A 23,240-nucleotide genomic window follows, 5' to 3' on the forward strand; every position below is an offset into this window, starting at 1 on the left:
CAGGGCGGTCACGCTTGGCTTAAGTATCAGCCTCCTGGCTAGCGACAGTGATTAAGAAGAGCCCAGGGGAAGCTTGGCAGCACACATGCTTTCTCACCTGCTGAAATGGAGCTGCTAAGACCAGAGGGAACCTCAAAGCCCAAATCACCTTCTGGTGGTTATGACTCACCCACCCAGGCCTCCAGGGCTTAGCTTCTCCAGAGTGGTCTTTTCACATGGTACAACTGAGCAGTGAATTTCAGTGGGAGACTAGATTTCAAAGGACTCCTCAGTGCAGAAGAGAGCAGAGGTTACTCACCCTGGTACCCCTCAATCTTTTGAACAGACTGCCGCTCTCTTCTCTTTAGTGTCTAAACTTGGCAACAGAAGGTCTAAGCTGTATGGGGCAACTTGTGTGGAGGTCTTAATGACACCGAATTGGTCGTAAAAGTGCACTGAGCCCCGGCATTCAGAACTCCTGCTTTTACAGGTCTTCAGCAGCTGTCTGGTAAGTCAGCCCCAGCTGCTTGTCTCCCAGATTTCCCAGGGAAAGAAATGGGCCGCGAATATCACCTTTCTCTTCAGGCCTCAGACTCACTTATTTGGGGAGACAAACATGTTTAAATAGCATTGTGCTCGTAGTGACTGTTTTGTAACTCTGGGGGACTCAAGTGGAGCTGTGCCTGTTACATGTTTCATGATGTGAACACAGGCGGCATGGTTCTAGTTCCAGACCCCTGAAGGAGACTGAAGCTGTTCCTGTCAATGCTGTTGCCCACAGCTCCTGCAAGCCACGGGGCTCTTCGCTATCCCAGGCAGAGTGGTGGGAAATTAAGTTAAATTAGTTTCAACCATCACCAAACAGTGCCCATTCTTAGTCTTACATTTGACTTCAAATATCCTCTCCTTGCCCACACATAATATCCTGAATATTCTGGAGATAGTTATTTGGCTAATCAATAGTCAACAGGCTGGGACATTTACTCGGTGGCCACGGGTTGATCCCTAAAATTGCAACAACTACCCTTTATCTTGGCCACCATGTAATATGGTTATCTTTTTCTTTCATCCCCCCATTCTAATAGGATAATTCTGTTTCATGTGTTGGCTTCCAATCTATAATAAGAAAGATTTTGTTCTCTATTTTTGTATGAAACACGTTAGGTTAGCAAAGGCACGGCCAAGAGGGTATGCCTTTGAAATCATTTATCTTCAGAGGACAAAATGCCTGTAAAGAAGCCAACAGTAGAGAAGATGGGTAGGCGTGGACCTGGAGTGCAGGTGTGCCTTGAGAGGAAGCAGTGCCTCATGGATTCGTCTGGTTCTTTTAGCCCTGAAATCCATCATGAATCTACAGCCAGGCTCGGTGGGCAACACCAAACGGCGGAAGAATCTTCTTTATGCCCATGAAGTCTGGATGATAAAATATCGACTTCTCTCATTTGGAGACTTTCTCAGAGGGAGACCCTAACGGATAGAGTAAAAGAATTCTAAATTATAAGCAACTTTAAAAATTATTGAGTCATGTTAGCTGCTGCTAGGGGACGGAGAAACTGTGGAAGCAATTTTTTTGTTTTGTTTTGTTTTGTTTTGTTTTGTTTTGTTTTGTTTTTTTTTGAGACAGGGTTTCTCTGTGTAGCTTTGGAACCTGTCCTGGATCTCTCGCTCTGTAGACCAGGCTGGCCTCGAACTCACAGAGATCCACCTGCCTCTGCCTCCCGAGTGCTATGTGGAAGCAATTTTGGTCCCTGTCTTTGCTGATTATCTGGAACTTATAAAACAAATCTCTCCCCCTCTTGGGTGTAAGACAGAATGGAGCCAAGCTCCATTTAGGCAAAACTGAGCTAAAAGCAGGTTTAGGCATGAAAAGGGATCTCTAGCCACGCCTCATTTTAAATAGGTAGAAACCGGAAACAAGCCTGGAAGGTTCCAAGCAAAGTTTTCCTTTTCCACAGAGAAGCCCGCCCTGAAATGAAGAGTCGGGTCACCAGTTCAGGTCCCAGGAGCACACAAAACCCTTCGTGATTGGGGCTTGGGGCCAGAGGTCCAGTGCCCCTGCGGTCTCTTCCCCTGTGAGTCAAGCCTCTTTTTCCCTCCCATGCCCACTCTTCTGCCAGCTGTGTCCCGGTCCTGGTCACAGCTTCAGCTTCCCTGCGGATACCTCGGGGCACCCCGGGAGGACTCTGGCGGGACAACCCTGGATGGACCAGAAAAGCTGCCCCATTACCTTTTTGCTTATTGAAGAAGGGCGGAAGGGGCAGGAGGCTGGGACCAAGCGGCTCGGGACCCTCGGTGGCCGCCGGGCTTTGGCTGGAACTCTCAGCTTCCTCCTTAGGCTTCTGCTGCTGTGACGTGGGCGGCTCGGGGGCCGGGGCTCCGTCTCCCGACGACGGCTCCGGGCGGGATGGGAGGGCGGCAGGGGTGAAGCTGATCACCGGGCTGGGCTCCTCCGCAGGGCCCTGGCGGCTGGGCGCCCGCTCTTCGGCGGCGGCCCGAGTGCTGGTCTCCTCCCGGATGGCGTCCAGGGCGCCGGGCTTCATCGGGGGCGAGTCCTGCTCGCGCTTGGGGCTCTCCTCTGAGGCCGAGGAGGCGTCGCAGGACTCGATGATGAGCTCGCTGTCCAGCTCGGCCTCGCGCTCCTCCCGCAGGATGCTGTACTGGATGGACGGCGAGGCTGGAGAGGGGGGCGGGCCCGACACGTGGCCGAAGCTCACGTAGCCCGAGGGCAGAGCATCCTCGGAGGCCATGGGGTCCTCAGACACCAGCTCAATTTCCGAGTCTCCGGACTCCGCACTGCTGGCCTCGTGGTCCAGGGGACTGGGGATGGTGGGCAGCCCGGACCTGGCCTTGGCTTTGGGTCTGTCGGCCACCTGGCCCGCCGGCCTTGGACTCTCGGTGGTCTCATACGACAACCCCTTCGCTTCTTTAATGGCAGCGATCAACTCGTCCTCGGAGACACTGCCTTTCCCCTGGGACTCTGCAACAGATGGTTCTGTCGTCCCACAGAGCGAAGAAGAGCCAGAGAAGCACACACACGGACAGACAGATGGACAGAGAGAAAAGAAATAAAACAAAATTCCATTAGGGGTGATGTTTTGTCGTTGCTTGAGAAACACACATCTCATTAGTACAGAAATAGTCTGTTTCCAGGGCTTTGCTGGAAAGACAGGCCACCTAAGCTAAGGCTAATTACTGTTGTAGCCCAATTAATCAGTGTTTTACGTACCTATCCATCATAATCAGCTTTTTATTTAAAAAAAATGACCCTGTCATTTCTTAGCAACAGAATCTTGGCTGTATTTGTCTGTTTGGATGCACCAGATTCTAGAAGTTTTAATTTCTGATTCCTGGGGGACAGGGCGGGGGGTGGAGGAGTGGGGGGGAGAGAGTTTCTCAGCTTTGGAGATTTCATCAGATAATCAAATGGATACATATCCCTAATTGAGTTCACCAACATCAAGAAATAAGAAAGTTATTCTTCCCTCTGTGCCCATGGCTGCTCATGCTTTCTCCGTTAATAAGAGAAGACCAGCTTGGATAGACTTCTGAGCTTTACATTTTCCATAAGAATGTTTTTACTTTTAAAGCCTAAAACTCAAAGATTTTGCCCATTCCCCACCCCCTCGCCCCCCAACGTGGATCTTGAGGATTATCAGCTCTGCCATCTCATGGGACTGTAACCATGGCAGCTCACTGTTGTGTTTCTCCCTCACCCGCTCCTGAAATCACATCAACCTAGAGTCACCCCCGTCCCTAGGGCAAGTGTCTGCTCTCAGCCTGATGTTCCTCCAGATGGCCTGGAGGCCACACTGGCAACCCTGCTGAGCTTGGCTGCTGGGATCACCATGACATCAGTGTTCAGGAGTTTGCTACTGTCTTGCCACAGAGCAGGCAGGCCTTTATTCCCGGTGTCTTAAACAGCCATCTCCAGACCCTATGTGGCAAGAACTAACTGTTCAAAGCTTCCGGCAAAACATTGGGGTCACTGTGGGGTTCTGGGGAGACAAGAGGAGCAGAATTGCTGTGACTATGCCATCTGTGGCTCTAGGATTCTGTGAGAACCTGAAAAATATTTTAGGGTTTTTAAATGCTCTGTAAGACAGGACATCTTTACCCTATACCTCATCCATCTATTAAGCAAGGACTTTTGCCGCTGCTTATTACCTCAGGGCAAGGGATCATGATGCACAAACAGTATGTGTGAAAATAAGTGAAGTGCATAGCACACTAGATGATAACAAGTGCTGTGAAGGAGAGAATCAGAGTCAGGCAAGGGAGTGAGTCGTTCTGGACAGGGCGGGACGAGGGTTCCGCTTTCAATAGGGAGGTCAGACGAGGCCTCTGTGAGAGGCGGACCTGGATTTAACACTTGATTTCCAAAGGAAAAGTGTGCCAAACAGGGTAAAGGCCTGGAGGTGGGAGCCACATCGATCTGGAGAGACCATGATGTCTGAAAGGACTTGTAAATAAGGGGAGTGTGACAGAAGAGGTAGAGATGGGGATGTGTCAGAGCTCAAGAGGTTTTTAACCTGGGTAGAGAAAGCAGTCATCGGAGCAGAGAAATGACGTTATGTGTGTTTTAAGTGTCTTACAAACAACTGCTTCTCCTGAAAACATACAACTAACATTATACGGTCTGAACAGGTTATACTTAGGAATATATCTATGGGTAGACATGTATGTAAACAATAAGAATTAGTTAAAAGGGGGTCATGAATCTGAAGGAGAGTAGGAAGGGGTATATGGGAGTTTTGAGGGAGAAAGGGGAAAGGAGAAATGTTGCAATTATACTAATCTCAAAAATGAAATTTAAAAAAAGCAAAACAACTGCCTCATTCTCTCAAAGTTTTTGGCAATTCTTATCGTAGTATCATCTCAAACCACGTCCACAATGGCTAGCTCTCTTTAGTAAGCCACGTGATTGGCTCTTTTCTAAGCGGGGAGGGGAGGGTCAAGGGTGTCAATGAAGACACGGTCTGTGCCTTCAGAGCACAGTGGAGGCATGAGCACAGCCCCACCTGTGAGCATCCGCTGGGTGACAGGCACTTTACACATGGAGCCTAGGCAGTAGCCTAAGCAACGGTCTATATTGTTACCCTCGTGTTCCTCTCTCTGTCCACTTTGGTCCAGGCCTATCATTTGTATTTATTCTATATATTGTCCAGGATGCTTTCCACACTGGTTTCTGGCTATTTCAGCCAATAGAAAAGGCTGAAAGAAGGGAGATGTTGCAGTGTTCCTAACTCACCGTGTCTTCTGAAGCTCTAGTCCTTAGTGGGTTTCTAGAATCCTCTCTTCCTTCTCTGCTAGGTCCAGGGATAGTGAGGCTCCCTAGCACTGAAGTTTCATCATTATCTATTGGTTCTCTTAACATCTCTACACCCATGTAAACAACACTGTCTCTGTCTCTTCAGTTACCACCTCTGAGTGTGTTGCTGGTGTCCTGGCAGAAATGACTTGGCTTGAATCTAAACTTGTGTTTTTCTGTTTCAAATGCTTTATTTCGTGTTCCCCATGATATCCCTGTTTCAAAAGGAAGTAAAACCTGAGATGGAACTAGCCATAGTTTGGAAATTAAGGGAGGAAAGGTGGTTGGACAATCACATGAAAAAGAATGAAGCTAGACCCCTGCCTCGTTCTACACAAAACCTTTATTTTAGATAAAACAGTCTAAATAAGAGTTAGTTACAGCCCAATATCCCTCAGCTAAGAAGTGGATAAATTAAATGTGATATGCTCTTACAGTGGAATATTCTTTGGCCTCAAAAAAAGGGGGAAAAAACAAGAAAAACAGGGGAAAAATACAGATGCAAGATAAAACATACCTCAAGTTAGTGTGCTAAGTGAAATAAGTCATGATGAACTGTGTTATTATAATGTTCCATTATATAAAATGTTTAGAATAAGTAAATTCATAGAGGTAGAATGTAGGGTGGTGGTTTCAGGGAATGAGAAAATTCAAAAGCAACCAAACAATGTCCAGGATTTCTTTGGGGTTAACAAAAATACTCTAAAATGAGGTGATGGACCACAACATACAAAAACCATGGCAATGCACGGTTTTGGTGGCTGAGGGAAAATGTTTTCTTTTTTTTTTTAAGCAAAATGAGATGGAAGGAGGCTTGAATTTGGTCTCCGCTAATGGAACTACCTGAGTCACAACAGACTAGACCACGAGCAAAGTAAGTCTAATCATAGCAAAGACGTGTATATAAGGCAGGAAGTGGTTGGGTCAAAACTTCAGTTGAAGTATTGCAGGGAAAGATCTGGATGATGAGTCTGGAAAGGAGAGTGGGCCACTGGCCCCAGAAAGTGGTTTGAGTCATGATCTTAATGGTATTGTGGATGCTGGAGTAAGTTCAAGAGTGAAAACAGAATGATCTGCTAAAGGGACAGTGCAGTAGCTCAGGGTAAAAATTGGGACAACTAATGAGTTTAGGGGACCACTATAAGTATGCAGCTTGGATAGAAAGGTATCCTGGCAGCTGGAAGCCAAGGAATAACACAAAGTCATACCACACAACAAACCTTACACAAGAGATTTATTAAGAGGGAAAAATCCAGGAGGATGGCTGCTTCTACTTGGGTGAGAAATAGCACCAAACTGAGCAGGATACAGGACTTATCTAGAGTTTCTTGGGAAGGGGTAGAACTTTTCAGGGTGGAGCTTTGCCGGGTGGAGATTGGTGGGATTTCATGTCTAGAGATTGGACTTTTTACTCTGTAGGATGGAGACATGGTTCAGCAGTTAGGGCAGTTCGAGTATTCTGTGGGTGGAACCTGGCAGTTGGAGGTCCTTGGGGGAGGGGCCTGGCCACTCCTGTGACTCGAGGGGCTTACAACCACAGCACAGAAAAAGAAAATTCAAGAAACACTGAGGTGTTGTGGGATATTTGCACACTGTGTAAAGATGTATTTGCTGTGATTAGTGTAATAAAAAGCTGAATGGCCAATAGCTAGGCAGGAGGTATAGGTAGGATTTCCTGGGAGAGGAAGAGGAGATAAATTTAGGTGCATGAGTGACACCAGAAGACATGGATGAAGCAGGATGAGTGGTATTTGACAGAATGTAGATTAATAGAAATGATTAACTTAAGTTATAAGAGCTAGTTAAAAACAAGCCTAAGCTGTGGCTGAACTTCCACAACTAGTGAGTCTCTGTGTCATTATTTGGGAGCTGGCTGATGGGACAGAGAAAGACTCGCTACACTGAGGAGAGAGAAATAAGGAGCCATAGGGTCCAATTTATGTGAATAAGAGAAAGACGTCAACAGTCACTCAGAAAGGTTGGGGCTGGGTGAGTCCATGGGCAAGGATGCCACAGCATAGAAGCATGAGGTCAACAAGCTGGTCCAAAGGACGATGGGGGTTAGGGAGTTTGCATGGGATGTGTCTTCCATTCCTATGGCACATCTCCCTCTACTTTTTTTTTTATGGTAAAAGCTCCTGATCACTTGAGCTGGTGGGACGGGCTCAGTTCCTCTTGTCCAGCATTCCTAGGAGCCCACACTGTGACAGCTGGCCTGTTGCTGCATCCTGCAGGAGATGAGTGGGTATCTACTCATTCTGCACAGCTGCAGCCTTGGGGATGGTGTGATGAGTCTGTTTCCCCACTATCCTCCATCCCACCCTCAGTGACCATAGACCTAAGTGTCACAGAAAGAAAGGAGAGCCAAGGAATATGTATTCACTACCCTGGCAGCCTTTTCAGTGCCTGGTATACAGAAGGCTGAAAGAACATTCCCGAGAGAGATACTTCAAAATGTCAGGACAACGGTTTATCATCATCATCATCATCATCATCATCATCATCATCATTGTGTTATGTTCATACATGTTTGTTTGTGTGTGTGTGTGTGTGTGTGTGTGTGTGTGTGTGCATGTAGAGGTTAAAGATTGATGTTGGGCATCCATCTCTATGCATGATGATGCCAGGGTTTCTCACTGGAACACAGAGCTTGCCGATTCATCTAGTCTAGACAGTATATTCTGGTAATTCCACGTCTCCTTTCCCCAAGCACTGTGATTAGCGGTGGGCCAACATACCCACCCAGCTCACGTCTATGCATGTGTAGGGTTCTGAACCTTGGTCCTCATGCTTGCATGGCAGGCACTTTACTCACTGAGCTATTTCTGAGCCCAGAACTGTGTTTCTTAACCACAGTTCCTATCTGAGGCTGTCCTCAGCAATTATAACTTAGTAGAAGGCCTGGATGAAACTCAGACACCGCATTATGTAGCTTTGCCCGTGACTCTAACAGCTAGGGTTGTTTCTCCAGACAGGTTGGTAGCAAGCAAAAACACAGGACAATAGATAAGAACTTATTGCTGGAGATACCACAAACTTCTGACCAAGCGTTAGAGTAATTTGAGCAGGAATTGACCAAGCAGCTGCCTCCCCGAAGACTAGCTCTCACAGTATCCAATGGCACTATGCAAGCTGACAGGGACGAACAGCAACCAACAGTTCTCCTCAGCTTTAAGGCTACAAAACCATAACGATGGCCAGCATAGGAAGCTGCCTCCAAAGGTGCGGTTGTGACACTTAGATCTTGGAGGTAACCAAAAGCTGTCCAAATCGAACTTACAGGCCTGCTTCATAGGAGGGAATGTATGCCTGTAAACCCAGTTATCTGCTCATGGCTAGGAAGGCCATCGATCCTAGCAGTCAAGCCTCTTTTTCTTGAATAAACCTTGCTTATGAATCTGCCACTGCTGTGGAATAATCTTTCTGTACATTGTGTGTATATATATCACTGTGATTGGTTTAATAAACAAGCTGACTGGCCAATAGCTGGACAGGATAAAGTGAGGCAGGAGAGCCAAACTGAGCATGACGGGATAAGGAAGGATGGAGTAGAGAGTCGCTAGCTAGATGCAGAGAGAACAAGAGATGAACATGCCATGCTAATGAAGGTACCACCACATGGCAGAGTGTTAATAAGGAATATGGGTTAACTTAAAATGTAAGAGCTAGTTAGTAATAAGCCTGAGCTATCAGCAAATCATTTGTAATTAATATAAGCATCTGGGTAATTATTTGGGACTGGGTGGTAGGGACAGGAAACATCCATTTATATGCCACTGATACCTTCCTAAATTAATATAGTTTCTAACTGTATTCTAACTACTTATCCTTATATCCACGTTTAAGTGATGCTCTCACCCCTCACCAAAGCAGCAGATGGAGGCTTGTATAGAGATCCACAACTGGTCCAAAATACAGAGAATAAGTTACCATGGGGTCCAAGCCCCAGTTAATATGTCTTCAATTCAACTCCTACACTTAAGACTTGGGGAACATCATGGATGATTCAGCAGAAATATTATAAAATCCAGAAGACCAGGACAGGTACTGTTAGATACTATCTTCTAGATGTGACAGGGAAGTTGCAACTATAAAATCTCAGCTATATGGCTGCCTAAACAAGACCTGTGTAATGGCACCACCAGTCTACATCTACATGCCAACAAGGATGGGGGGTCAACAGGTCCCACCCCTAGATGAAGAGCAACAAATAGCCACCATAGTATGGTCTCCTAGGACAAGCAGGAGCTGGACCAGGCCCATGAGCTAAACTCTGTCTCTGTCTGTCTGTCTGTCTGTCTCTCTCTGTCTCTGTCTCTTTCTCTCTCTGTATCTCTCTGTCTCTCTCTGTCTCTGTGTATGTGTGTGTGTGTGTGTGTGTGTGTGTGTGTGTGTGTGTGTGTATACAGGCTCTGTCAGAGTGCATGTCTGTGTCATGTGTAGAGGCCAGGGGACAACCTCAGGTGTCCCTCCGAAGCCATCCCATCCACCTTGCTTTGCTTTTTCCTGAGATGTTTCTCGCTGAGACCTCCGGCTCCCAGGTTCAGTAGGACTGGCTGACCAGCAGCTCCAGGGATCCTCCCGTCTCAGCTTCTCCAGTAGAGGATTCTGAGACCTATCTTCATCTACCTGGGTGCTAAGGATTGGGTTCGGGTCCTCATGTCAATGTTTAGGTACCTTTACTTACTGAACTCTCTCCCTAGACTCTAGGAATTCCTATTTTAATCAAAACTATTTTTCAGTTTCAAATATACAATTGCAGCTAGACCTCCAAGGAACGAAAGAGAGTAATGAGATGGTGCTGGGATTGAAGGGAGCGGGAAGGATCCTCCAGCTCTGAGATTTCCTTTTCCTGCCTGCTCCGCCCCTAAAGGAGCCTAAGCCCCTCCCACTCCAACCCGTCTGTGTCACAGATGCAGAGCCTGGATTGGGCATGCTACATGTCCTGCCCAAGGTCACCCAGCTAAGGTCCTCTCCCCATAATGCCTCCAAGAGACCCGGTGGATCATGGGAGAAGAACTAACCTCCAAGCAGCGGCACTTCCCTGATTTGAGCTTCAGGGCCGTGGGAGACTGCTGATAATTCCCATTGTGCCATCCTTACTCCCCAACCCCCACCCCATCAAATGAAGACAGAGACATTTTACAAAGAGAACCCGCCAGGACTTGAAGGGGAACCCCGGACTGAAACCTAGGTACGATGGGCACAGACCTGAAAAGGCTGTGTGTTAATTAAATCAGTTAACTGAATGTGACTTAAAGGGACCACAACATCAAGCATTTGGGATGTAAGCCTTCATTCCTTCATGTTCTGGGGCTTCAGCCCTCCATAGGCTGGGGTTTCCCAAAGTGGAGAATAACCGATGTCTTTACCTGTTCCAGAAGACGGAGGAGTGACAGATCCCGGACTGTCATCTTCAGGCTCTGAGACAGTGACAGTGGGGACTGTGTCAGGACTTGGCTTCAGACACAGCTCTTGCTTCTCAGGGGTTGTCTCAGGTGTGGCGGTCATGACAGAAGGTTCTATCTCTGTCAGTGTAATCTTAACAGGGGCAGAGACCAGAGGCACTCTGTGTTGCTCATCCGAGAGATCATCTATGTAAGGAGCGAAGGTTGATTCCTCAAATAAATGGTCTTTGACGATCTTCCCCTCCACAGGAACTGGTTGGTCAAGTGCACTGACCCCTTCCGGTTTTGCAGAGACTTTGATGTCCTTGTCTTTAAAGTCCAAGTCTTTATCTTCTAGCCCAGGGCCAGGCTGCTCCTGACCTTTTGCCTCCTGTGGCCTGCTTATGTCAATGTATTTATAGGCTTCTGCTTTCATCTGGTCCAGGGGGTCAGCTAGGATCTTGTTCACATCAGTGGACTCGGCAGGAGTCATCTCTATTCCCGAATCAGAACTCAATAAGCCATGTGGCTCCATTCCAGGCACTTCTGGTAAGGAGGGTCCGGGGGTCCCCAGCTCCTCAGGGCTATCTGAAGTAGTGATGTGACCATTTTCCTTCTGAAGAATTCCCGTAAAGTATGCAGGGTCCTCCCGAGGTGAATAACAGACGTCAGAAATCAGGGATGTGTAACATGCCCCATCCCCATCTTTTAGTGTTGAAGAGGGGGAGTGGTCTGGGATGCCAGAAACAGCTGCCACATCTGTCAATCAAAATAACAGCAGACTATGAGGAGGCTCCTGGCTTGAGGGTTCTCTCCTGCTTAATCTATAAGCTAGACCTCATTGAAAAATAACAGCATCCTTTCTCAAGATCTTAGAGTATCAGCATTAGCTTCAGCTAATTTTCCTCGTCTATCTGATAGTTAGTCTATTGTAGTGAGTAGCTGTTCCAGCTTTGACCTGGTAGTACAACCCCCATTGAGGCTTCGGTAACTGTTACGCCTAGAAGGTGGGGCTGAGAGAGGAGCCTGAGGATCCAAGATCTGGATGGGCCAGCTCTCTTGGTTCCTGGATCCTGGATGCTGGAGGTAGACCAAGCAGAGTTCTCCAGAGAACACTGCTGGACTGCCCTACACCTTTCCCAGACCCTGTAACTTATCCCTTCACTTATAAGTTACCCCACAAAACAAACCTACCTTTTAACTACGTGGAGTTGCCTTAATATTTCAACCAATAGTCTACAACTCTGGTATTTTCCAGACAACAGACCCCCACAGTTCATTGACTTTCAACATCTAGTACCTTAATATACTCTGATTTCATTGACTCGAGTTTTGTCAAAAAAGAAACTCTCCTCACATCTGTATTTTTAATAATAGCCCCTGAAGTAGGGTGGGAATGAAGTGACCCAGGTTTGTAAACGATCAGTGGTGTAGACAGGTGGGAAGGGCCTGCTCTTGGAGGCTCACAGATCTGTGCTTCAGAGGGTCCTCTGGCCTGTCCTTGCACTCAAGGGCTGCTGCTTCTTTCAGAATTAGCCCATCCACTGCTTAAGGGAAAAGGTCCTCCTCCTAGTTTGGATTCCCTCCCGCCCCCCATGCCATTATCTCAGCATTACTTCTATGTTTCTCCAGTTCCTCCTCACTGCCTCTCTCCATCTTCTCATCATCTCATCTTCCACTGAGCTCAGTTGCTTCCCGCTAACACAAAAGCACCATCCTGAGAATCCCCTTCTCCCCCTGGCACCAAGGGCAAAGAAGTTGGCAAGTTCGAGTTTATGGAATGCTTCCACTGGGTCATCTTTCTAGCCCCTCCAAGGCATTGGACTTTAGGAGAAGGGGCTGGGGAGGTGGCTTAGTGGGTAAAGGCACTTGTTACCAAGCTGGACAACCTGAGTTCATTCTTCAGGACCCAGACAGTGGAGGAAAAGAACCACCTCCCAGAGTTGTCCTCTGAGGTCCATAAGCACACCATAGCAATGTGTAACCCCAACACAATAAAATCAAACTGTATTTTTTTTTAATTATGAGGAAAAGAAGAGCCTCTATTTCTCACTGCAAACAAAATACTGCAAATAGACGAAAATAGATGTCCATGAAGACTTCTTGTATGCCAGGCGGTAGGGTGTTCACCTGATTTGTTCTTACAACAGTTTTATATTTTAAACCCCAGAGTCTCTATGTCCACGTACAAACTGCACACATGTATACACACACACACACACACACACACACACACACACACACACACACACATATCCTGCACAATATAAAAATTCTAGACACACCCAAAGACTATTCCAGACAAAGAAACCATCTTCTATGAAAGTGAGCAGCATGAACCTGCAGAATACACCTAACTCTACAGTGAAAAACTGTGAGTCAGAGCTGATCAGTGCTCATGTGGTGAACATCTGGCCTGAGCTACAAACTGGGTTGACACTAGCTAACTTCCTCAATAATGGGGCAAGTGTTAAATGGTACTAGGGCCTAAAGCACACCCATGGGACGCTTGCCAGCTGCTTTCAAGTGCCTAGCTACAGAAAGCTACCTTTAGTTAAAACATCCAACTTCCCAGACTCCACAGCACACCCTCTGGTTACAGAAGGAACAACGCAAAGATCAGTCCAGGAAGCACCCCACCAGGAGGCTCTGCTCATCAGATGACACCAACTTGGGTAGACAGAGAAGGTCAAGCAGGGTGGTGTGGAGGCGGGCTTTGCACCTCTGCTCTGGTGAGTGACTGCAAAGGCAGGCGCACTGTGCAACATCTAATCTCAACTCGGTGTTTCTCTGTGTTCTCGCTTTGTTTTTTAAACAAGCTTTCCCAAAGGCCACAGAAAGTTCACAGATTGACCTGTCCTTGGGGTCTCCCTGCCTTGGGGATGCATTTCCCAGCCTCAGCCTCTCAAGTGCTGGGAATGTCTCAAATTGTATAACTGAATTTCTTTACCCTTTTATAGTTTCTGCAGAGCTTTAGAGAGGGTTCCTCTTCTTCCTTTCTTTTTTTCTCTTTCTATTTACTCTCCCCAATTCTCTCTTTCTCTATTGTTTGAATACTAATCCCTGGTCTCACTCTGCTTTTTTTTTCTTTCCAACCCTACTCTTAGTAATTCATATCTTAGTACATACCATACTGGTCTTTTAAAAACGTGTGTGTGCAGCCGGGCGGTGGTGGCGCACACCTTTAATCGCAGCACTCAGGAGATAGAAGCTGGCGGATCTCTGTGAGTTTGAGGCCAGCCTGGGCTACAGAGTGAATTCCAGGACAGGCTCCAAAGCTACACAGAGAGACTCTGTCTCAAAAAGCAAAAAAAAAAAAAAAAAAAAAAAAAAAAAAGAGTGTGTGTGTGTGTGTGTGTGTGTGTGTGTGTGTGTGTGTGTGTGTGTAGGCTGATGAGGCTGGTGGACAACCTCAGCTGTCATCCTCAGGGCTTGCTAGCCACCTCTTCTAAGAAAGGGTCTCTTATTGCCTTGGAGCTGGCTGATTAGGCTAAACCATCTAGCCAGCAGGTCCTGTCTACCTCTCCAGCACTGGAATTACAAACATGCAACACTATGCATGGCCTTTCGTGTTGGTTCTGGGACCTGAACTTGGGTCCTCATGCTTGGGAAACAGGCCACTTGGCTCAGCTGTCTTCCCAGCTCCTATTCTTCTCCTTCCTTTTGAAACATGATTTTAAAATTACTTTTATTTATATCATTATTATTTACATCCTGACCATAGTTTTCCCTCCCTCCTCTCTTCCCAGTCTTTTACATGCAGCCTCTCCTCTGCACCCCCATCCACTCCTCCTCTGTATCTAGCCAGCCTCCCAGGATATCAGCCAGGCATGGCATATCAAGTTGCAGTAAGACTAGGCACCTCCTCTCCCAAGCCTGGATGAGGCAACCCAGTAGGAGGACAGGGTCCCAAAAGCAGGCAACAGAGTCAGAGACAGCCCCTGTTCTCCCAGTCAGGAATCCCACAAGAAAACCTAACCACACAACCACAACACATGTGCAGAGGGCCCAGGTCAGTCCCATGAAGGCTCCCTGGCTGTCGGTTCAGTTTGTTTGAGTCCCTATGAGCCCAGCCTAGTGGATTTTGTGAATTTTCTTGTGGTGCCCTTGACCCCTCTGGCTCCTACAATCCTTCCTCCCCTGCCTCTGTAGAATTCCCTGGGGCTCAGCCCAATGTTTGGCTGTGGGTCTCTGCATCTGTTTCCATCAGTTGCTGAATGAAGCTTCTCTGATGATGATTATGCTAGGCTCTGCTCTATGAGTACAGCAGAATATCATTAGGAATCATTTCAGTGACTTTTCTTTTTTGTGTGTGTGCCAGTCTGGTTTGGTTCTATCCTGGGTCTCTGGGCTATCCAGTCCCTGGATCCTGGCCCTCTAGACAGTGTCAGAGGTGGGCTCCCTCTCCTGGTGTGGGTCTCAAGTTGGACCAGTCAGTGGCTGGCCACTCCCCCAATTTCTGTGCTACCTTTACCTCAGCACATCTTGTAGGCAGGACAAATTGTAGGTCAACGGTTATATGGGTTGGTTTCCAACTACCCCCACTTGACATCTTGCCTGGTCAGAGGAGACAGCCAGTTCAGGCTACGTTTCCCCTATTGCTAGGAGTCTTAACTAAGGTCACCCTTGTAGATTCCTGGAAATTTCCATTGCACTAGGTTTCTACCTCACCCCCAAAATGTCCCCTTCTCCAGAACTCTCCTCCTCCGTCGTTCTCTCCTGACCTGATCCCTCCTGTTCCCATTCTCGCCACCCCTCCCCCCAGTCCACCAGCAAAATCTGTTCTATTTCCCCTGCCCAGGAAGATCCAAGTGTGTCCCCTTGACCAGACACTACTCTTATCCACACATGTAAATAATTTATTCTAGCTATAGTCACCACCCTGTTACCCTCTCTTGTTCCTACCCCCCTACAGATCCCCTTCCTCTTCCCTGCAAGCCTGCTTTCTATTTTCATATTTTTAATGTCCCAATGAGTTTCATTAGAATTGCTTATAGGAGCATGGGTAAGAAGTTTACAAGGGCAAGGGGCACCTTGCCAGTAGCATGTCCCTGAAATCCCAGTGTGGTGGGAATAGGGGATAGGTGGATCCCAAGGGCTCTTGGGCCACCCAGCCTAGCCTAGTGAGGGATACTGACCCTCACGACCTCGTCTTCTTCGAATACCATTACACTGGTTATCGATGGATCATGTAAATGTCAGAGAGGTATGACATTCAGAACATAGCACTGATGTTGTCTGTAAAACCCACTCTCCTGTTCTTCCTCCTCATTCTTATAGCATGGGGTGGATAATGATCACACACTTTATGGCGTATCTTTACACATGTCTATGATACCTTTTCATAACTTGTCAGCTCTTAGAGTTTGAGGCTTGTGACTGTATAGTAGGCATCCTATACAAATGAAAAAAAAGTGAATGGGTAGGCCAATCAATCAGTCAATCAATGACTAGACTCACAGACTGAAGCTACTAAGAAGAAAGTGAATGGGAGCAAGTTAGAAAGAGTACATTTCAGCCTTGCACTTGGAAAACAGTGAGCAAATGTGAGCTATCTGGCTATGGAGGAGGTGTGATCCCTGTAGATGGGGGACAAATAGATGAACCTCTACTTTTGGAAAGGTTGATGAGACAACTGTAGAAAGCCACTCTGACTTCTGAGTTTTGAACAGAGTGACAGTCACTGGCCACTGTGCTCTGACACACAATGTCCTTACTTCATCCTTTCCTGTAAAACAGAATCAATGTACTTGTCCTGGAGGTGATGCCTCAGGGAATAATAGACTAGGAGCTTCCCAAATGCATGCTGAAAGAAGGGACGGAGTCTGTATCATATCTGCAGTATTTGAGAGTGCATATGAACAACAATGGAGAGGGCTCTTGGCCCTAACACCCTCACCTGGCCAGCTTGATCTTCCTCAAGGGCTCTTTCTCTTAATTGGAAGGATTTTTGCCTCATTGCAAATACTGCCAGCCAGGGGAACGGGAAGAGGAGTCACTCTGAGAATCCCAGCGCTCGTTACAATTCTGAAGGTTATAATTCCAAATACCAACAACCTAGCACTTTAAAATTCCCAAAAAGAAAAACTCCTAAAGCCTGAAATTTAAAAAAGAAAAAAAAAATCTAGAATCCTAAAGAGTTACAAAGCCAATTGCTGAAACCCTGAACAAATTCCCTAAACCACAATTCCCACTGAACAGAAATGGTTCGTTATGAGAGCTGAATGGCTGGGGGTGAAGACAGTATTTTCAGCCATACACAGGATGCTTCAGTGTATGGATATCTGCTAATGCTTTTTATTTATTTATTTTGACTGGAGGAGTTTCTAGGAAAACCTATGTGTGAGTCTTGGCGGAAGAGATCTACCTCACAGAAAATAAATGTGAATATCTTCGCTGTGGAGACATGCCCACCCACCTCCCCCCCAAAAAAAGAAAGTCAATAATAGAGATTCATTGTGATGTAAGTTATCAAAATATTGTTAAAGGTTATAATGTAAGCCTGCTGAAGAGAACACTACTGTGTAGTCGCCTATAATCTATCTCTGTAATATACTTTTTCATGTGTTGAATTTTGTGATTTTTCTGTTATTTCAAATTGTCAGCATGAATGTTATAATTTGCTGTACCACATATTTCAACTTCACGTCAATTCCAAAATCACTGGTATAAATAATGTATTGAGAGTTCTTTTTTTTTTGCTTTCTAGTTTTTGAGAATTTCATACTTGAGAACTGTACCTCTCCCTCCCCACTCCTGTGTGTCCTTCCACTGCCTCTCAAATTCATGACCTCTTCTTCTTAATTATTATTACAGATCTGTGTACATTACATAGTACAGAACTTATGTTATATAATATATTATACAACACACACGCACACATGTCATATATATATACTGCTGAGTCCATTTGAGTGTCTCTCATATGTACATGTAGGGATGACTGCTTGGGATAACCTATAATGGGGCCTGTCCCTGGAGAAATTGATTATCTCTCAGCAGCCATTAATTGCATGTAGGTGTTTTATTTAGGGGTGGGGCTCTGTGAGATTTACCCCATCCATATCAACATGTCAACTGGCCTTGTCATTGTATGGGTCCTGCTTAGGAAACCATACCATTTCATGGGTGTAGCTTGCCTGTGGTCCGTAAGAGACACTATCTCATGTGTCTTAATAAAAGGTCTTAATAAAATCAAACCTGGAGCAAGGTCTTGGGGTGAATGCTGGAAGATCAGAGAAGCAGAACAAGCCACAGCCCCCTTACCTCACTAATTCCTCAGCTGATCTTGTTTCCTCAAACTGGAAGCCTCTGTGTCCTCATCTGAGTAGATCTCAGTTGAACTGCTTCTTGAAAACCTGAAAGCTTAACCAACCTAGCTCCTGGTCCTCACGCCTTATATACCTTCCTGCTTCCTGCCAACACTTCCTGGGATTAAAGGCTCTTGTTACCACGCCTGGCTGTTTCCAGTGTGGCCTTGAACTCACAGAGATCCAGGAGGATCTCTGCCTCTCGAATGCTAGGATTAAAGGCATGTGTGCCACCATTTTCTGGCCTCTATATCTAGTGGCTGTTCTGTTCTCTGGCCCCAGATAAGTTTATTAGGGTGCACAATATTTTGGGGAACATAATATCACCACAATCTCAAGACAGACGTTCTGGTCCTCTGGCTCTTACAATCTTCCTGCCCCCTCTTCCGTGACATTCCCTGAGCCTCACCTACAGGGGTTGTGTGTAGATGTATCAGTTTGGGCTGGACACCCCACAGGTCAGTTGTTCTCTGCATTTTGACTCTTTGTGGGTCTGCAACAAAAAGAATCGTCTTTGGCTGAGGGGGATAGCTACACTTATCTGTGACTATGAAGATAAGGATTTAGAATGAAGTTGGGAATTATTCAGGAAACGGCAGTAGTAGGTTCTCCTCTAGGGTTCATGACCTCTCCAGCCAAGAGTAATTGGCTGGGTTTACAGCACCAGACATGAATTCTTTGCTACTGAGCAAGCGTTCAGTCCAATTAGATGGCTGTTGGTTACCCACACACCCCCATGATATAAATAGCACTATTACACCCTTGGGAGTATTTTCCCATTCCAGTCAGAATGTGGCTGTAGGCTTTACAGCTGGGGAGAATTATTGATTGTCTTTCTCCCTTGGGCAGCTTGCGTAGATCCTTAAGAAGCTATAGAGCTGGTCCTCAGGGAGGAGGCTTTAAGGTCAGCTCCAGTTTGATTCCTCCAGGCCTGAGTCCAAAGTGTATGCTGCCTTCAACCTTGGGTTCTAACCCTTCACGTTCTGGGAAGCGACTAAATCAGTAGCCTGTGCTGTTCTGGGATTCTCCTTTGCATTGTCCTCATTGTCCCCACCCAGTAAAAATGTCCCCACTGCTTTCCCATGTCCCCTTCACAGCACCTGGGTCCTACTGTTACCCCCTCTAGAGCTCCCCAACCCTGTGGTCCCTTCTGACTTTCCTTGTTTCTGCCATAGCCCCAGCGTCTATACTCAACACCTAAAGATTCTTAGCTAAGAACCACAAATAAGAGAGATCACACAGTGCCTGTCCTTTTGTGTTAGTGCATTGTTGTCTCAATCTATCCATTCACCAGAAAATTTCATGCTTTCATTTTTCCTTACTCCTGAAAATAATTCCATGGTGTGTATGTAGCACATTTTCATTACCCATTCATCAGTTGAAGGGCATTCCTGTAGCATGAATCTTAGATGGTCTTATTAATAAAAACAAACCTGGAGCCAGGTATTGGGGTGAATGATGGAAGATCAGAGAAGCAGAACAAGCCACAGCCGCCTCACCTTGCCAGTTCCTCAGCTGATCCTGTTTCCTCAGACTGGAAGCCTCTGAGTCCTCAGCTAAATGCATCTCAGCTGAACTGTGCTGCTCCAAAGCCTGAAACTTTCACCAGCCAAAAGCTTCTAGTTTCTGGTCCTCACGCCTTATATAGCTTTCTGCTTTCTGCCATCACTCCCTGGGATTAAAGGCTCACTCCCTGGGATTAAAGGCGTGAGTCACCATGCTTGGCTGTATCCTTGAACACACAGAGATCCAGGTAGATCTCTGCCTCTGGAATGCTAGGATTAAAGGCGTGTGCTACCTCTACCCACCCTCTATGTTTAATATTGTGGCTGTTCTGTCTCTGACCCCAGATAAGTTTATTAGGGTGCACAGTATCTTGGGGAACACAATATCACCACAATACCAGTTGTTTCCATTTCGCAGCTTTGTGGACAGAGCAGCAATGAACTTGGCTGAGCAAGTATCAGTGGAGCAGGATGTCAACTCCTTTGGACATATGCCAAGAAGTGGTATGATGGGGGAACACAAACAGAAACTGCTTTAGGCTCTCTTCCTATCCCAGTCGGAATGGCTGAGACAAAGACAATGATGAAAACTGCTGTGGCATCGTCCTTCTGCACACTGTGGATATATATGCGCTGCTCTCATTGACTAATAAAAAGCTGACAGGCCAGTAGCCAGGCAGGAAGTATAGACAGGACACCAGAAACAGAGGACTCTGGGAAGAAGAAGGTGGAGTCAGTGAAGTCACCAGCCAGCTGCCGAGGAAGCAGGACATGTAAAAAATGAGCTAACAAGCCATGAGCCACATGGCAAAACATGGATATGAAATATGGGTTAATTTAAATGTGAGAGTTAGGTAGTAATAAGCCTGAGCTATTGGCCAAGCATTTATAATTTACATTAAGTCTCTGAGTTAGTTATTTGGGAATCAGCTGCCTGTTATTTCAGGGCAGGTGTTCGGGACAGGGAAACTTCCACCAACATTTGGAGCCTAAACATTTGGCTGTAATTTCCACATAAAATCTGACAAAACTTAAAAAAGTATTCTAGACCCACAAAAATGGAGTCAAGCATGGCTTCTTGGTAGCTGAATTTTCTCAGGTAGGCTCTGTTTGTTGGTGGTGAGCAGAAGTATGGCTCCTTTAAGAGACAGCTATCTGGCTCTGTGCTAAAGGCAAAAATAGGCGACTCCTTTAACAGGTCCTACTACCAAACACTACAAACAGGCCCAAATACCACGATCTAAGTGACACAGCAGTATTTTTGCTCATACAGACAGAAAAGTTTACTGATGCACAGTAAGGGCAGGTTCAGATGAAAAGAGCCTCTAAATGGGTCACAGTGAGTTTAAAATATGCATAGGCTTGGGAGAGAAGAGAAAGAATATTTACAGTCTTAGATTAAAACAGCAAAGTTTTAAAATAAAGTTCTTTAAAAAGGAATAGAATAATAAAAATATAATGAGCCATGTTAAAATGGAAAAATACACACAGAGTCTGTATAGTGTATGTTATTGTGTTGTCTTTAAAGTATTTGACTGCTGAGAAAGGGACAATAGCGGCTAAAACATACTGGATTAAAAAGGCTGCTAAATTAAACCAACCTATATATTTTGAAAATGTCTTGACTTCAAAATTTAAGTCAAAAGATACATTACTTTAGAGAAGAGGTTATGCTTTTGTTTTGACAAAAGAAAAAGTGAAAGGCTATGGATTCATTACTGGTTAAAGGCTATAACCACAGAGGTTAGGTGTAGAGTAAGGAACTAGCAGGGAGGGAAGGGTTTCCTGGAGGGGGGGATAGGATAGTTATAGATGGAGAGACAGAGTGGGGACTAGAATGGGGGGACTACATGAAAAGGGGGAGAGAAGAGGGGAGAGAGAGCTAAAAGTAAGGGCCATTGGAGGGGTTGTATGGAAAACAAGCACAGCAATATGAAGGTGATCTAAATGAAATTCCCAAATGACAGGGTAGATGGAGCCCCACCTAGTCTATCTCTCATCACCAAATGAAACCTCTACTGCCAGGAATGGGTCACATCTAATTGAGTTTTTGGCCAAAGGGGCCCCGTGGGAACCCTCCACCCAAACAGTCCAGGCTATTGCCATGGCTACAGTTCGCTCTCCACAAAAGGATGGCAGGGCCACATTGCTGAAGGCAACATCTGTGCAACTCATTGAACACAGAGAAGTCAAGCTGGTGCCTACCAAGAGAGCCTTCACCTCTACTGGATAGTATCCATAGTACTGTAAGGTTCTCTGCACACTACAAGAGGAAACTGATAAGCACCAACCCAGCTACAAACCCTTCCATCTACAATGGTGACCTGCCTGCGAGATACGCTGGTGCAGTAGTGGTACAAGTGGCACAAAGATTATGAGAGTCACCAACCACTATCTGAATTGGAGTTAAGGCCCACAACATAAGATGAAACCCATGCCTGACCCTGCTCAGGTGGCCGGGAACCTGAGACTCAATAGGCCATGGACCTAGGGGAAAACCAAACACTACTGTTCTTTTAAAGGAATATAACAACAAATTGACTCCTAATAACATTCTGTTATACCCATAGATCAGTGTCTCACTCAGCCATCACCACATGAGCTTTTCTGCAGAAAATGGAAACAAATACAGAGACCCTCAACTGAACAACATGCAGAGGGAGAGAGACCTTGGAATACTCATCCTAAACAGGATGTCTCCATCAACTTCATCCCCTCAGGGCACAGGGAACTCTGTGGAATAGGTGCCAGAAAGATCGTAAGAGCCACCATAGATAGAGGACATCAAGGAAACCAGGCCTTTCTAGACATACCAGGACTGAGGCACATATGAACTCACAGAGACTGTTGCAGCATGCACAGAGCCTGCATGGGACTGAGCCAGGTGGAGAGGGTGGATACAAGTACCCATCCCTAACCAAGAAGCTATCTCCAGTTGACAACTGCTCACAAAGAGAAATCTCCAACAGAGCATCACAGAGTACACAAACCACACTTAAGTGCAGGCCCCATGCCCAGCAGGAGACGGCTGACACAAAATGAACTCAATGGTATTTTTGGAGGGGCAGTTGTTTTGTTTTGTTTCCATATAGGGCTTTGGCTTAGCTATTATGGGTTCCATTGTTATGCTTTCATGGAATTTCTCTATATGTCTGCCCCTGTGTTTCTCCTCCTTTCTTTTTGGCTCTTTGTTTTCTGTTTGTTTCAGTTGTCTGATAATGAGTGAGGGAAAGAAAGGGTGTGGATTGGGGGGGGGTAGAAAGGTGGGAAGAATCTGGGAGGAGCTGGACGAAAGGAAACCATAATCAGAATATATTGTATGAAAAAAATCTGTTTCAATAAAAAGTAAAATTATAAATAAAAAGTTCACCGTTTTGGTAAAAAAAAAGAATAGATCATAATAATATTTTCCTATGTGAAATGTAAATTGATATAATTCATTTTTGGATACTTTGTAAAAATGAGTAAAAATTTAAAATACATAATTCTAGTGCAGTTACGTGAATATAATCTATAATTAGCAGAACCTAATGTGTTTAACCTTGCAATTGTGATATGGGTGAGAAGAAGGAGAATCACAAAGGTAAATTATGTTTGAAAATTCCCCCCTCCCCAAAAAGCCTAACTAATCACTTCTAGGTCTGTAAGAAAATATTTATAAATCTAATGAACTAAAACAAATATCAATGATAAATGAAGACCACATGAGAACAGGAAGAAGCAAAGTGCTAGAGAGGTCCCCAGAAATCCA

General features: G+C 45.8%; 1 protein-coding gene across 1 annotated transcript in view; it reads right to left on the minus strand.

Moving 5' to 3' along the window:
- The window catches only part of Rtn1 (reticulon 1), a 221,400-nt gene that overhangs the window by 96,396 nt on the left and 101,764 nt on the right, over window positions 1-23,240 (minus strand). The window contains exons 2-3 of the mRNA XM_036206318.1: window positions 10,660-11,433; window positions 2,207-2,971 (exon numbers count right to left, since the gene is read on the minus strand). Coding sequence (XP_036062211.1) covers window positions 2,207-2,971; window positions 10,660-11,433 — 1,539 coding nt within the window. The remainder of the gene's footprint in view (window positions 1-2,206; window positions 2,972-10,659; window positions 11,434-23,240) is intronic.

This window comes from Onychomys torridus, chromosome 14 (genome assembly GCF_903995425.1).
Source record: "Onychomys torridus chromosome 14, mOncTor1.1, whole genome shotgun sequence".
In the NCBI taxonomy this organism is placed as follows: Eukaryota; Metazoa; Chordata; class Mammalia; order Rodentia; family Cricetidae; genus Onychomys; species Onychomys torridus.